This window comes from Tachysurus vachellii, chromosome 12 (genome assembly GCF_030014155.1).
Source record: "Tachysurus vachellii isolate PV-2020 chromosome 12, HZAU_Pvac_v1, whole genome shotgun sequence".
Lineage (NCBI taxonomy): Eukaryota > Metazoa > Chordata > Actinopteri > Siluriformes > Bagridae > Tachysurus > Tachysurus vachellii.
In genome coordinates, this window is record NC_083471.1 from 23,927,962 (window position 1) to 23,942,155 (window position 14,194).

At 39.2% G+C, this 14,194-nt stretch overlaps 1 protein-coding gene across 1 annotated transcript in view; it reads right to left on the reverse strand.

Annotated features, from left to right (window-relative positions):
• Positions 1-6,134: 6,134 nt before the first annotated feature.
• The window catches only part of scarf2 (scavenger receptor class F, member 2), a 33,702-nt gene continuing 25,642 nt past the window's right edge, over positions 6,135-14,194 (reverse strand). Inside the window, exons 10-11 of the mRNA XM_060884178.1 lie at positions 10,842-10,994; positions 6,135-10,371 (exon numbers count right to left, since the gene is read on the reverse strand). Coding sequence (XP_060740161.1) covers positions 9,254-10,371; positions 10,842-10,994 — 1,271 coding nt within the window. The 3' untranslated portion in view covers positions 6,135-9,253. The remainder of the gene's footprint in view (positions 10,372-10,841; positions 10,995-14,194) is intronic.

Genomic DNA, 14,194 nt, shown 5'->3' on the forward strand with positions numbered 1-14,194 from the left:
ATATATACATACACTTATCCTGCCCCGGGGACTCGGGTGCAAGGCTGAGGACAAGGCTGAGGACACCAACCCAGCCAATGAGTCACAGGAAACAATCACGCACTCACACAACGCATGTCTTTTGGATTTACTTATATAAATACTCCAAAAGACAGCCAGAACTTTAGAACCACTGACAGATGAAATGAAGAGCACTGATTATCATGTTACAAGAAGTTTGATATTTTAGGCATCAGTTCTCAAAGTTAGGATATCCGTAAGGATAAAGGGACAAGCGTGAGGGGCAAGTTGTGATGGCTAGACAGTGGTGTGGTGGTCTCAGTGGCGGCTCAATGGAGTTCAAGCCCCAGCATTGACAAGCTGTTTGGCCCTTGAGCAAAGGCCCTTAACTCTCTCAAGGATCCCAGGGCAACCAGTGAACCAGTGACAGGGTCATGGGTGCTGAAGGTACTCAAGAATCACATGGAGAGTGAAGTCTAGCCATCTAGACTGATTCCACAGAAGAGCTACTGTAGCAAAAATTGCTGAAAAACGTAATGCTGGCTCGGACAGGAAGTTTGATAAGAATCCTCTCATACCGCCCATCCCGAGGGGTCCAGAAATTGTACCAGCTCCGATTGTCATGAAGATTTTGGACCTTCATTGAGATGAGGCCAACCATGTGAGGATCCTGAGACATCTAGAGATTTACCAGCTCCTGTTGAACTTTGCTTCACGAAATATTCGGGCATATTAAGAGAAGATGCCAACTCCATGTGGTCTTCGAGGACACCAACCTCCTCATCAATACACAATTGTCAGACTGTATATTTATCACACCCTCCAGTGTCACCTAAATGAGGATGAGGTTCACCTTCGAGTCTGGTTTCTCTCAAGGATTCGTCCTCTTCCATCTAAGGGAGTTTTTCCTCACCACAGTCACCTCAGTCACCTCAGGCTTGTTCATTGGGGATAAACACAAACACATTTAAATATAACTATATAAAATTAATCTCGAATTTTTGTATTATATTAATCTTTATAGTAACTTTTTGTTTTATATTTATGTCAATGTCTTAAGACAATGTCCATTGTTAAAAGCGCTATACAAAGAAAATTGAATTTGAATACATTTTAGGCTCTTATTGAGAATTCATGTTAAAGACAAAATACATTTTAACTCCAAATGGCTTTAAAAATAAAGATGAATAAAACACTGGGTTAAGGGAAAACAATCAATTATAACATTTTTCTTGTTTTTTTGAAAACATCAATGTTTTCAAGGATGATTTTTTGTTGTCATAATCATTCATTCATTTTCTACCGCTTATCTGAACTACCTCGGGTCACGGGGAGCCTGTGCCTATCTCAGGCGTCATCGGGCATCAAGGCAGGATACACCCTGGACGGAGTGCCAACCCATCGCAGGGCACATACACACTCTCATTCACTCACGCAATCACACACTACGGACAATTTTCCAGAGATGCCAATCAACCTACCATGCATGTCTTTGGACCGGGGGAGGAAACCGGAGTACCCGGAGGAAACCCCCGAGGCACGGGGAGAACATGCAAACTCCACACACACAAGGTGGAGGCGGGAATCGAACCCCCAACCCTGGAGGTGTGAGGCAAGCATGTTAACCACTAAACCACTGTGCCCCCCTTTGTCATAATTGTTGTTCACTTATTGTTGCATTTAAAGTTCCTGTTACAACTCTTTCGAAAGTCTGTTATTGGGGAATGATAGTTTAAAAAAACATCGATGTTTGAATATTTAAAAAGAATTGTGTTTATATCAGAAACAGAAAATCTGAGTCTAAGAGTTTATTCGGAAAAGGTTTATACTGTACATGATTTTAATTAGCAAAAAAGATTTAAAGTATTAAAGTAAATACAACAAATAAATTAAAATAGTAAATAAATACAATGCTGTATAAACTGAATGTAATATTTTTGTGATATCATTCTATCCATGTTGGAAAGTCTGTTTTTTCCCCTAGTGAGTGCTGAATAAAGCTTCTTGCACTTTACGTGTCTTTATCTGTTATGTGATTTCTTTGAACAATCCTGACTGCGTTGCCAGGGTGCGACAGAAATAAGTTTAATGAGGTGAGTTAAATATTGCACATCAGAAACATCTAAAAACCAAAGCTTTTATTGGCTTATATTGTTTCCCAGTTAATTATAATGTATTTCAGGCTAAATCACTACATCTTAAATCACAGTGCGAGCTCAGTTTTGCTGGAAATAATATATTGCACACACACACACACACATGTGAGCTCACTCCTGTGGTTCTGCCTGCTGAAGTGCTGAGCTCAGCGTTTTTGTGCCTGGAGGCCCACGACAGGGCCGAACGCTTTTTCCCAAACAGCACTTTTCCTCTCATGGTGACACGTCCACTGCTCCATGCCAGCCGCGGACAAAGACCCAAGGCCGATATGAGAGCATTTTCAGTAATCGTCGGAGTAAGAACTCAGTGACATTCGCCAACAATATTGGCAGTTCTTCCTTCCTGTCGCTCTGCATTAGCCAAAGTATGCTTTCTGCTTGGACGAGGGAACAGTGATCATCAAATCTGCTACACAAAATGTTTTTTAAATCAGGAATTTGTTTTTGTCCTGTACCATGTTAAATTTTGCTGTGGCACACAGCATCATGTCAGCGTAGCAACATCTTAGCAGCTACAAATGAGCCCCTTTCAAGCGTAACTCTAGCCTGGTCTTCTTTCTGCTTTGCATTGCAGAAAATATTTGTCTTTTTTCCCCTTCACTCATAAATTTCTTTCTTCTGCTGCATTTTTTTCCACACGGCCTGAAATCGCTACCAGATGTGAAAGCAATCCGGTCGTGTCGCCATAACGACGGTCCGGGTTGTGAATAGATTTGGGGTTTGGGGTTGTGGGGGCCGACTGGAGCTCGACGTGCGTTCGGTATGTCATGTTAGCACTCCACATCCTCCATGTGTGGCCAGATCGTGCAAACATGTTCAGTACCCGAGAGCAGCTCCTTCTGAAAGAGAGCGGAGGAGATGAGGAGAAACGTTTGCTCCTGAGAGTGCACACGCTGGCTTTATCATAATGTTTACCCAGCACTTCATATAGACTCAAAACTGCAACTGAGACTTGCTGACATAATGAAGACGTCTGTGTTATAGGAACGTTTTCTGCGCTCGTCTTAGGAGAAATGTTTGTGTGAGCTGAGATCTGGTTAACTCGTGAGCAGATCTGCACGGTCATGACTTCTTGGCTTTTGTTTAGTCTGTTACACACATTCACAACACGTATCACTGCTGCTCCAGCGGTGCAACTTACAAGTGTATCCTCGCTTCTCTGGTTCTAATCGGAGCTCACGTGATTCTTCTGTCCTGCCCCAGAAACCTTCTCATGATGCCATGCCCATTAGCCCTCCACCCGTACCACCCCTCCCCCCACTTTAAAGAAGGTAAAAAAAACAAGGGCAAATACGCGGCGCATGATGCTTTAACTCCTGGGCCCCTTTCGCACAGACTCCCGACTGTTCCTCTATGAAAGAGCCTGTTGTGTCCCGGGCTGCGCTTTTTGCCAGGCGGCTCCTCAGGCTCCTCCAAACTCTGGTGAGAACGCGAGTGTGTGATCATTGCCATCGCTCTAGTGGACCCTCACCTCGCACGAGGCAGCCAGGAGTCAGCGGAAAACCATAAAGTATCCATTACTGCAGGGAGAAAAGTGGGAGAGGGAAAAAGGTGCAGAAAAGTCAAGCCAAGGACCGGGTCTTTTCATCAGTTTGGAAGAAACTAACACAGTTTTGTCAAGGTGCATTTCCTGGATATTACATGGTACAGTAATAAAAGTGTGTTCTTATTGAATAAAGCAGAAAAGATGACAATGGCACAGAGGAACGTTTTAATTCAAAAATATTTTGAAACCAAAAAATAAGAAAAACTTTTTTCTTCTTCTTTAGTTTCACATCGGAGCTAATAACAAATATTGAAGTCTCCTCCACCTTATTACCAAATATTTCCTTTATTTACCTCAAATATTATCCTGTACCTTAAAATATCCCCCCTACAAACCTTAAATATCTTATTTGCAAACTTTAGAAATAACCTAAATACATATAACCTCTATAAACTAAATATTTCTATTCAGTTCTCGATGCCCAAAGAAGCTTCCAGAAAGTCTTGGAATGGCTTCATGCATTTATTATTATTACTATTATCAGAAAAGCCAGAATATGAGTTTATACATGACAAATACATTTGAAAATGTTCTACTGCCATTAAAAATAAACAAACAAACAAACAAACAAACAAACAAATAAATAAAGCTAGCACAGCTAGTAGAGCTAGGATCAAGGTTAGCTTATAAAACTAACTTGTTTTGTCACAGGTAAACAAAAGTATGATGTTAATATAGTAGTTAATTTGAGGTACTCATTACATACATGATTTAAAATTTCTATATTGACAACCAAAGATTAATCATGACAACCAAAATTCGACATGTAAAAATTAGCCAGCTAACTAAAGGCTAAAAAAATATTTCAGTCTCAATTTGCTGCCATATCTACAGTGTATGGCTATTTATTTGATGTTCTGAAATTCTGCAAAAATATTCTAGACCACAGTTGTGTATGTTTTTTTGTGGGTTTTTTTTGCGAACTTTAAGTGACAGCATGTTATCTTCCATGCAGGATCTACATCTAACAGTTTTCAGGTAGAGAAGCTTTCTTTTATATGGTTTAGGACACAGGAAGATCATCTTTAAGATCACTCTTTGTTAGGTAGCCTGAAGAATGTATTTAGCACCTCAGAACCATTAACCAATCCAGTGAATCAGGAATGTGATGGACATTTGAGGTGGCACCAGATCCTAGTTCTATTTGGAGCTTTTTGGACTTTCCACTGCTATGGACAGTCCAACATGGATTATGGCAAAATAATTCACTTCCTGAAAACGTTTATAGTTTATACATAAGTCTTGGAATTGTCCTAGGTCAGGGGTCGGCAAGCTTAAACACTCAAAGAGCCATTTGGACCCATTTACCACAGAAAAAAACACAGGGAGCTACAAAACCCTTTGACATCTAAAATGAAGATAACACCGCATATATCGTTTTTTACCTTTATAGAAAGTGTAGAAAAAACTGTAGTGTGTTGCGTTTATGAAATCAACGACCTGCTACCGAGTAAACGAAATTTTATTTCTTCAGGCAAACTAAAATATTTTGAACAGTTTGAACTAACCTTAACAAAAAAGACGCTGGGTTGAAGGTTACTTTCAAATAAAATGTTCAATGTCTAATCGAGTCCTCTTCGTATTCATGACATCAAAATTTTATTCAAAATCAAAACTTGCCGGCTGCAGCAAACCAAAAATGCGTCTGCTTCTGTGTGTCGGATTTCGCAGGTCGGCGGTTATGACATATTTTGAGCGACAAAAAAATTAAACACGATTTATTTTAATGTTACAAGAGCATCATAATCTTAGAATTTAGAATTACATTTTTTTTTAAAAACTAACTTTTTAAAATAAAATTTACTAATTTAAATTAAATATTTATTTTCCATGGGGGCACGGTGGCTTAGTGGTTAGCACATTCGCCTCACACCTCCAGGGTCGGGGTTCGATTCCCGCCTCCACCTTGTGTGTGTGGAGTTTGCATGTTCTCCCCGTGCCTCTGGGGTTTCCTCCGGGTACTCCGGTTTCTTCCCCCGGTTCTTGGCACTCTGTCCAGGGTGTATCCTGCCTTGATGCCCGATGACGCCTGAGATAGGCACAGGCTCCCCGTCACCCGAGGTAGTTCAGATAAGCGGTAGAAGATGAATGAATGAATTTATTTTCCAAATCTACAGGGAGCCGCAGCAGAGGGATGAAAGAGCCACTTGCGGCTCCGGAGCCACTTGCGTTGCCGACCTCTGTCCTAGAGTCATACAAGATCACCAAATGTCACTCACTGTTGTCTCAAAAAAGTTTTTCCTTGCTCATCATGGATCTAAATCTACATTTGGATGGCTGTAAAGCTGTTTTGAGGCAGCTTTACAGCTTCATTGAATTTGAGTACTGAAATTGTATACTATATTTTTGGATCAAAATATAAGCCAAAAAGGTTTGATGACATCAATAAAAAAACAAGTCTTGATTCAAACAAATCCTTCAGGTTCAGGAGCTACTGTTTTAATTTTTTATTTCAACACAAGGTAACTGAACAACCACACATTAACAACAAACACTGAACAAACGAAGTGAGAGATCCAGACCGATTCGGGGCCGTGCTTCAGAGCAGGCCTCGGTCAGAGCGCAAAACAGTTCTGACACACGTCTCAGGCTTATTCCTGCAGCTGGGACAGTTTCAGGGTCTGGGCAAAAACATCAAAACATGTTCTTTGTCATCAATCATTGGACCTCAGGTTTTAAGCATTGACGAAACTGATCTCTCACTGATCTCTGCATCATATGATTTACTGTTTAAAACAATAACATCCACAGAGAAACAGGACAAAAACAACACATTCTAAGTAAAGAGTTCATACGTATACGATTGTACCTGATGCTTGAATGTAAAAAGCGGGTTAAAAAAAGTATCAAATTTGAAAGCCAGTTCATTTGACACAAATCGAAAAGAAAGAGCAAAATATTATATATACGTTATATAAGCACAGCTTACAAACATAGATAACAATATTATTACAAAATATGTTGCAATGTAGAAAAATAACCATTATAAAAAAGAAAATTCGTTGTACCATTTAATAGAAAGATTGACGGTAATAAAAAAAATCCTTACTGTACATCAAATTTCAATAATATTGCTTGCTTTCATTAAACATCCAACACAACAACCAGAGCCAATACATTTATATATAAAACTACAAAACTGTCCAGTTTTCAAAACGCTTCTTTCCGCCACTGTCATCTATTACATCAGTTTATTCCCAGTCTGATCTGAGAATAACCTACAAGTGCTTTAAGGCTTAAAGGCATGAAATATTTAAATATTATTAAATATTAAAAAACACTAATAGCTTTTTTCAGGTTTGATTACGCTTCAGTTGTTTTATTTAGCTAAATTGAAGAATGTTTTATTTAAAAAAACACAAAACAGCGAATATTATTATTATTATTATTATTGAATGTGGATCTTTGGATGTTCTATAACAGTGTGAAAATGGTCAGATTTCTATTAATGTGCTCATTATAATATATTTTCCTTTCTGTAATAACTACTTACTCAGGGATTTGAATAGTGGATGCGTCATATAAACATAAAAAATATTTATAAAGTTTATTTAGCTTTTTTTTGAAAGTAGTCTCCAGTGTCAGCGCTTGGCAGATAAAGTCTTAAGGACAAGAGGGCTTTCTGGTTTCTTGTTAAAATCAAGATGACAAGCTGCATTTATTTTTTTTTTTTTGGTTTTATTTTTAACTTAAAAGTGAGAGAAATAATCAAGGATTGTGATGGAAAGCGTATTTATACAGTAGCTGCTATAACAAAAGTGTTACCAGGAAGCCACTTGTTTTCTGAATGTTCCATGATATTAAATGGAATTATAAATGTCTGACAATTCATTCTTCAATTATTAATTTATTTGTGTTCTGTTTGCTGACATATAAACAGATTTTGGGATATTTTATGGAAATAATCTTCAATAAACTTTAAGTTAATAGTAACAGCATTAGGGAACATCACACCAAACCATCAGTGCTTATTTTCCTATGACGGCAAACCCCAAATGTTTTATTTCTTATATACTGACTCAATTTGTCTACTCAAGTATCATTATTTCCTATTATTTATATGAGAAACTTTCTTGTTTGATAATTAAACAAAAAACACTGATTAAATAGTACTACCCTGAATAGACGATGCTTCGACGATTATTGATGACTGAACTCCAAACCGACATATGTTTTGTACTTGCTGTAAATGAGGATACTGGCATATAATGATGTTCTCTGCTTTATACACATCCAGTTGATGCATTTTTGGATGCGTGTAAAGGGTTAAATCGATATGTAAATACATTGTACATTATAAATCCATAAAATATAGTAAGCTGCACTCATTGGTAAAGAGATTGACAGTCCTGGGAATCAGATGTGGAATTATTGTGGATCCCAATAAACAGCACAACCAAAAACTTTACTTTTAAAAATAACCACTAGCTGAGTTTGTTGGCTGTTAATCCGTTTTCTGATATTTCGCCCACTAGCAAAGCACCAGACTTGTTTGTGTAACTGTAACGCGACACCGTCTATCAATCTCTCGCCAGTCCGTGGTCTGTTGTCCATATGCTGTGACTGGAGCTGAGGCAACATAAACCTCACAATGTGCTCTATGCCGCTATTAAATCCTTTACTACTGAAAAAAACCACAAATAGTTTGACCTAGACATCTCAGAAAGTCTAAGCGATTCAAATAATAAGAGCATGGTAGGATAAGCAAATAGAATGACTTTCTATGTTCTTTAACAGCAGCATGAATTGCAGTATTAATGGTTTCTCTGTCATTCATAAATGTCCCAGAGGCATTGTACGAACCCTAATCTGTTTGCTAAAACATCAATGCCACAATTCAACATTTTATAGCTGAGAGAAACTGTTTAGCATATGTTTTTGGTATGTTTGTGCCATCTTTGGTCAAGTTTTACAAGTTTCACCTGATATAATTAATTACACTTTGAAATATAGTTGTGAGAAATATGTAGACATCAACACAAGACTGTAACAGAATGACAGAATGTCTTAAATGTCTTATATTTGTGGGAGAGCTGCTTGTGTCCAAACACTATGACTAACAATAGTACCATTGTATTCACATATGCAAAGAGTTCATACGTTGCTCGTATTGCGGACAATATGTTTTTTTTCCACAACGCGTAAAAAAAATGGAAAGACAGAATCAATATGAAGATGCACATGAAGATGGTATGCATCTTGGTAAATGCAGATGTATAAAATTATATAAAATAAAATTTCACCTACTATACAACTGTGAATTTTGTTTAAATCTGTACAAGCACTACAACTGTCCCTTTCAAGGCACAATGTGTTAACCAGTGACTGTTCCTTCTCCAAGCGAGTCCTGGACATCAAAAGATTTCTAAAAAAAAAAAAAAAAAAAAAGACACTTGCAGAACAATATACCCATTATGCAGAAATTCCATCTGATTGTCATCCAACGGTTTGTTTATCATGAACATGAGACAAGAAATGATTAAATCAAAGGCTTCATTCCTTTCAGGCAGTCACTGCATGGTCAGCCCCAGTTATTTTTTAAATTAATTGTCTATTTGACTATCTGAGGTGGCATAATAGCCATTTTTGGAGTGGTCTTAGGTTCTGTCTCTGAGGTTGTCTCCTTGCCTTTCTTCCTAGGTGGTTTTTTAATGGGTGTTTTCTTTGGCGTAGCATCGCCTGCATCTCCTATCTGGGTCCCGTTTATGGCCTGCATTTCTGGGCTTTGTGGCTCAGGGGTGGAAGAGTCTGTTACAGGAGCCATCATCTTCTGAAGATTATTGGAGGTTGGTAGAAGGGGTTTGTTGGCTCCAGTCACTGATCGCTTGGCTTTCTGGGGTGGCGTGGGCTTCTCCCTGTTGGCCTGGGGGGTGGAAACCCCATTGGGTTTGATTCCAACGGAAAGGCCTTCATTGCGATTGAGGCTCTGGGTCTTCTCTTTGAGCTGGGCAGCGAGAAGAGTGGCCGCCTCTGAGTTTATATGAGGATGCATGATCTTTGGACTCTTGGGTGGCTCCTTGGTAGTGTCACTACCTTTCCTATCTGAGTGGAAGTTACCAATTTTCTTTAAAGCATTCTGGACAGCTCCATTGATATGTTCAATAGGGTCTGAAGCTTTGTGGGCTTTGTGGGAATCATTCCCATCAACCTTGCTATCTTGATTCCTCTGCTCACATTTCTTGCTTGACTTTTCCTTTGATCGGTGCTTCTCCTCCCCTTTTTCAGAAACCTCTTTTGTGGTTCTTTTCTTCTCTTTCGGTGGGGAAGGTGCCTGGCCCTTCTCTGTTTGAATGGCTCCAGAAGTTCCATGGATCCAAGAAACCTTTGGTTTCGTAGAGGGATCTGGTGGCCGGGGCTTGGTCTTCTCAGGGGATGTGGCTTTGTCACTGGCTTTGGTCTCAGCTGTGCTGTTGTCCTCCTCCTCTTTGGAATTCTTAGAGAGACGGGCAATTCGGGCATAAAGAGCTCCGATAGCTGACTCTGACCCACTTGTGGAGCCTTCACTGTCTGACTTTAGCAGTGGCTGCTCGCTTCCATCGTTGACAGGCTTTGTTGTTGCTCTTGTGTCCTTGAGTGAGGTGTATTCTCCAGCATCATCCTCGTTACTAGCCGCAAGATTTTCTGTAGTGCAATTGGGACTGGGTCTTGCATTGCCCTCATTTATGGTATCTAAATGAAACACGAGGAGGAAAGTGGTTAAAAAGGGAAAAATACTTTCAAACAGCTATTCACTTTTTTCTATACCACATGTTGGCTTTTAGGGTTGATCCATGAAACATTCACACACAAAAGACTGCCTGGGAATGTTTTCTGTCTATTTTTTTTGCCATCAAACCAAATTGCTTACAAAACACCAATTGCTATTCTCCCTCCTCTCAACTATTTACACAAGAAAATGATTCATGACTTGGCCACATTCCCAATGCTGACTCGACCATTCGTGCCATTTCCTGTTTGTTTTTTCACAACGCACACACATTGCACAAGTCTGAAGGCCTGGCATTACCCCAACAGTAAGTCTGTCTTCACAATCGCGTTCCATCAGCCTGTTTTAGCACAAAAATTGTTCAGAGACTCCTCAACTCCCAAATTGCTGCTTCCTGTCAGCCAAACAGGCAGCTGTTTTGACAATAACTCACCTTCATGGGGTACACAGTAAACTGGGCCATCTTCACTTGTCTCAAAAGAGGAGAAGGATTCCTGGGAGGACCAGGATGGAGTCTGATGCTCGGTGGCAGATGGGGGCTCTATGAAACTGCAATCAAAGGTGTTTTCTGGATCGTGGCGAGATACTGAAAAAAATGGGAGAAGAAAAGCCAATGATGGGCCAAGATGTTTCACTGGTGGTTCACCATAAATAAGGTATTTTTTAAATAACTTTTGAAATAATTAATTCTGGAAACAGAATTCTGGAATTCTGGAAGAGAGTAGATGCCACATAGAAGGCAACTTTGAATATATCATAGATAGATAGATAGATAGATAGATAGATAGATAGATAGATGGATAGATGGATAGATGGATGGATGGATGGATGGATGCATACCTTAATAGATAGCTACTTGTTGCCTGATCTAACACGAGGCAAAAAAAACGTTTTTATTCTACTGTATCTCACACTGAATAATACATTTTTCATGACCGGAATGTGCATCGTGTGCTGTTGAGAAGGAATAGTTATTTAAGTATTTACTGAAAGTTTAAATAAATTCATCTGAGCTCCATATGTGCTTATTTAGCCTTCTTAACTTTATGAAGCTTAGTTTAGAACAGGTCTCCAAACCTAATATAGGTCAGAGTGTTTTTTATGGCCCAGACTCCTTGTCCTGTTCTCCTTCTTGTGGTTGATATTGTTTTCTGCTGATCTAGAGAAGGAGGACAGCTGTGGGACGCCTGTGGTTTATCCTCCACATCTGCTTTCAGACAGGAAGAGCTGGAGAAGATGCTAACCACCCAAGTCTGGCATGTTTACAGCTCTCTGACGTGATGCAAGCAATGTGACCTTTTTTTTTTTTAATTTTAATCTTTCAGGAAGGCTGAAAGGTTTCCTTAGCTGAAAATGGATAGAGGCCTTCCAACAGGCATTTTCTTTATCATTAGTATTTAAGATTAACTTTCACAGGGACAGAGTAAATAATTCAATTTACAGAAAAAAATTTAACAGAATCTGTGCTAAAGATATTAAACAAGCAAACGGTCAGTGTAACCAACAGTAAGACAACTGGAAACTTTATAACATGTTTTCCAACATACTGTGCATACAGAAGGATGCAAATTACTGTGAGCTATATACTTTCACACTGCAAGAACATTACCAGAGCTAACTTGTGGGAATGTCACACTTTAACCTGGTACATCATGCATGAGAGAACTACAGTATGTGCCAGCAGACTTGTGCCTTTGTTCCTGTGGGGTTAGTGGAAGGCTGACAACTGCAGGCCTTGGGAGCAGAGAGACGGCCCCAGACTAGCCTTGACGCCACTACAAACCCATAATCTGCCATGCAAGTTGGACCAAAGCACATTCTTGGCACATCTAGCATGCACTGAGCCACACAGCTGTCTATAAAATGCCTCCAAAGATACCAGACTAGGTCTAAAGAAGGCACAAGGGATATATAAGTGATGACTTGGAGTTGGTTGAAATGCCCCTATGACATACCTCATGAAAAATTGGTTTAATCCCCTAAAGCATTGTAATTAGGTTCATTTTTATTGCTTGCCCTGCAACATACTGACATGTCATTCAGTCCCCATGACCAGGGCTCTCATAATAAGCTCTGGATCTATTGTGACCCTGACCAAGTGCATACTGGTCAGTTGTTCCATTGTTTTGGGGGATTGATTAGATGTGCACTGTCCGATCTAGTTTAAGGTTTGTTAAACCCAACCCTCACCAATCACCAAATACCTGAAAGTTCCTGTTTAAATAGCCTCTTTTGCCTAACCTACACAGTTAAAGCTAAATTAGCAATTATAGCTTTCGGTGATTTATATTGCATGCGAGTCTTGAACAGAATTAGAATATTTGGCCATGCTGTCTGTTCAAATGTCAATTTTGTAAGAGTATTGAGGCTTTATCTCTTATTTATTCATTAATTCATCTTCAGTAAATGCTACATTGGTCGAGGTAGTGCTAGAGCTGGAACTTATCCCAGGAATGCTTGGACATGAAGCAGGATGGGAAAGCGGTGGCTCTCGATGCACCATGCATACAAAATCATTTACACCGATTACATGACTGTACATTAGAAAACACTCTATAATCAAACTGTAATGCAATCAAAATGTTGCACATGTGGCTAAGGAAGATTCCTGCAAAAATAGTTCATCGCCCCTGGATGAAATAGGAAACAAACCACAGTATGTCTACATCCTCTCTTTTGTGAGATCTGTACCAATTTCACTCAATACGTTAATAGCGGTCTATCTCAGAGCAATGTTACGTAAAATCGATTAGATACAACTACAGAACAGCCGTTGTATGGATGATCACTGTGTAACCACCACACTATGGCAGATAAGTCACCACACCAAATCAGAATGAGGTATATTTGGTCACTTCCTGTTTCAGCCTGGCCCAACCCCCACTCGCTTGGAATGCTTGGGATGCTGGATCCCTTCTGAGGGTAGGGTTACCTAAAGGATAGAGGGGGAAAACTGGGGAAGAGTGGAAAGTATGGGGAAGTAACATGCAGCCAATGATAAAAAATGGTTTAGGTTTAGAACCTAAAATATATAAATGGATAAAATAAACATGATTTTGTGTCTCCAATTTGGCTGGCGATTATTCCATTTCACTCTGATTTACTAACGTTAAGATCCCTTTCTTTAAAAATTGGCCAAAAAATCACTATCTCTTTATTTGTTTTATTGTTTCTGGGTTTTTACAGCTTGGGAAGTTTTTATTGAAACATGAAACTCAAGTTCATCTTCAGCCAGCCTGACAAAGATATTATTGTTTTGAGGTGGATTCTGACACAGGCACAGTGAAGATAACTCTGAAGATGGTGTGGTGAACTAGCGAGGAAGCACGTGTCTCTCATAGGGAAGAAAAGTCTTCAGGCAAATCCCGACCTAAATAGCCAGCACTGGCTTGTGACTTGTCTGCAGGGTAAACATGAACATGTCTGCAAACTACATAAATGAAAACTAGTTTGTACAGTAGATTTTAAACATTATTAGTCATGACCAAACCTTTTTATAATGATACATTCTACTGGTGGAAAAGTCCTTGGAACAAGAAAAAGGAAATGACAAAACATAATAATAGATGTGAACATGACGATGTGTCATTGGGGCTTTTTAATGCTTCAACATTTTTTTTTCTGCCTGAGACTTTCAGATAGTTTTATCTTTTTAGGCTGTAAGCCAGCATGCGATGAAAAACAGTTTGCTGGACTTTTTTTTATGCTTACTTTAATAAAAAGTCTAGAAGAGAATGGTAAAGATGTACTGTACAAGTGGAAGATAAAGAAACAAAAGCATGACTA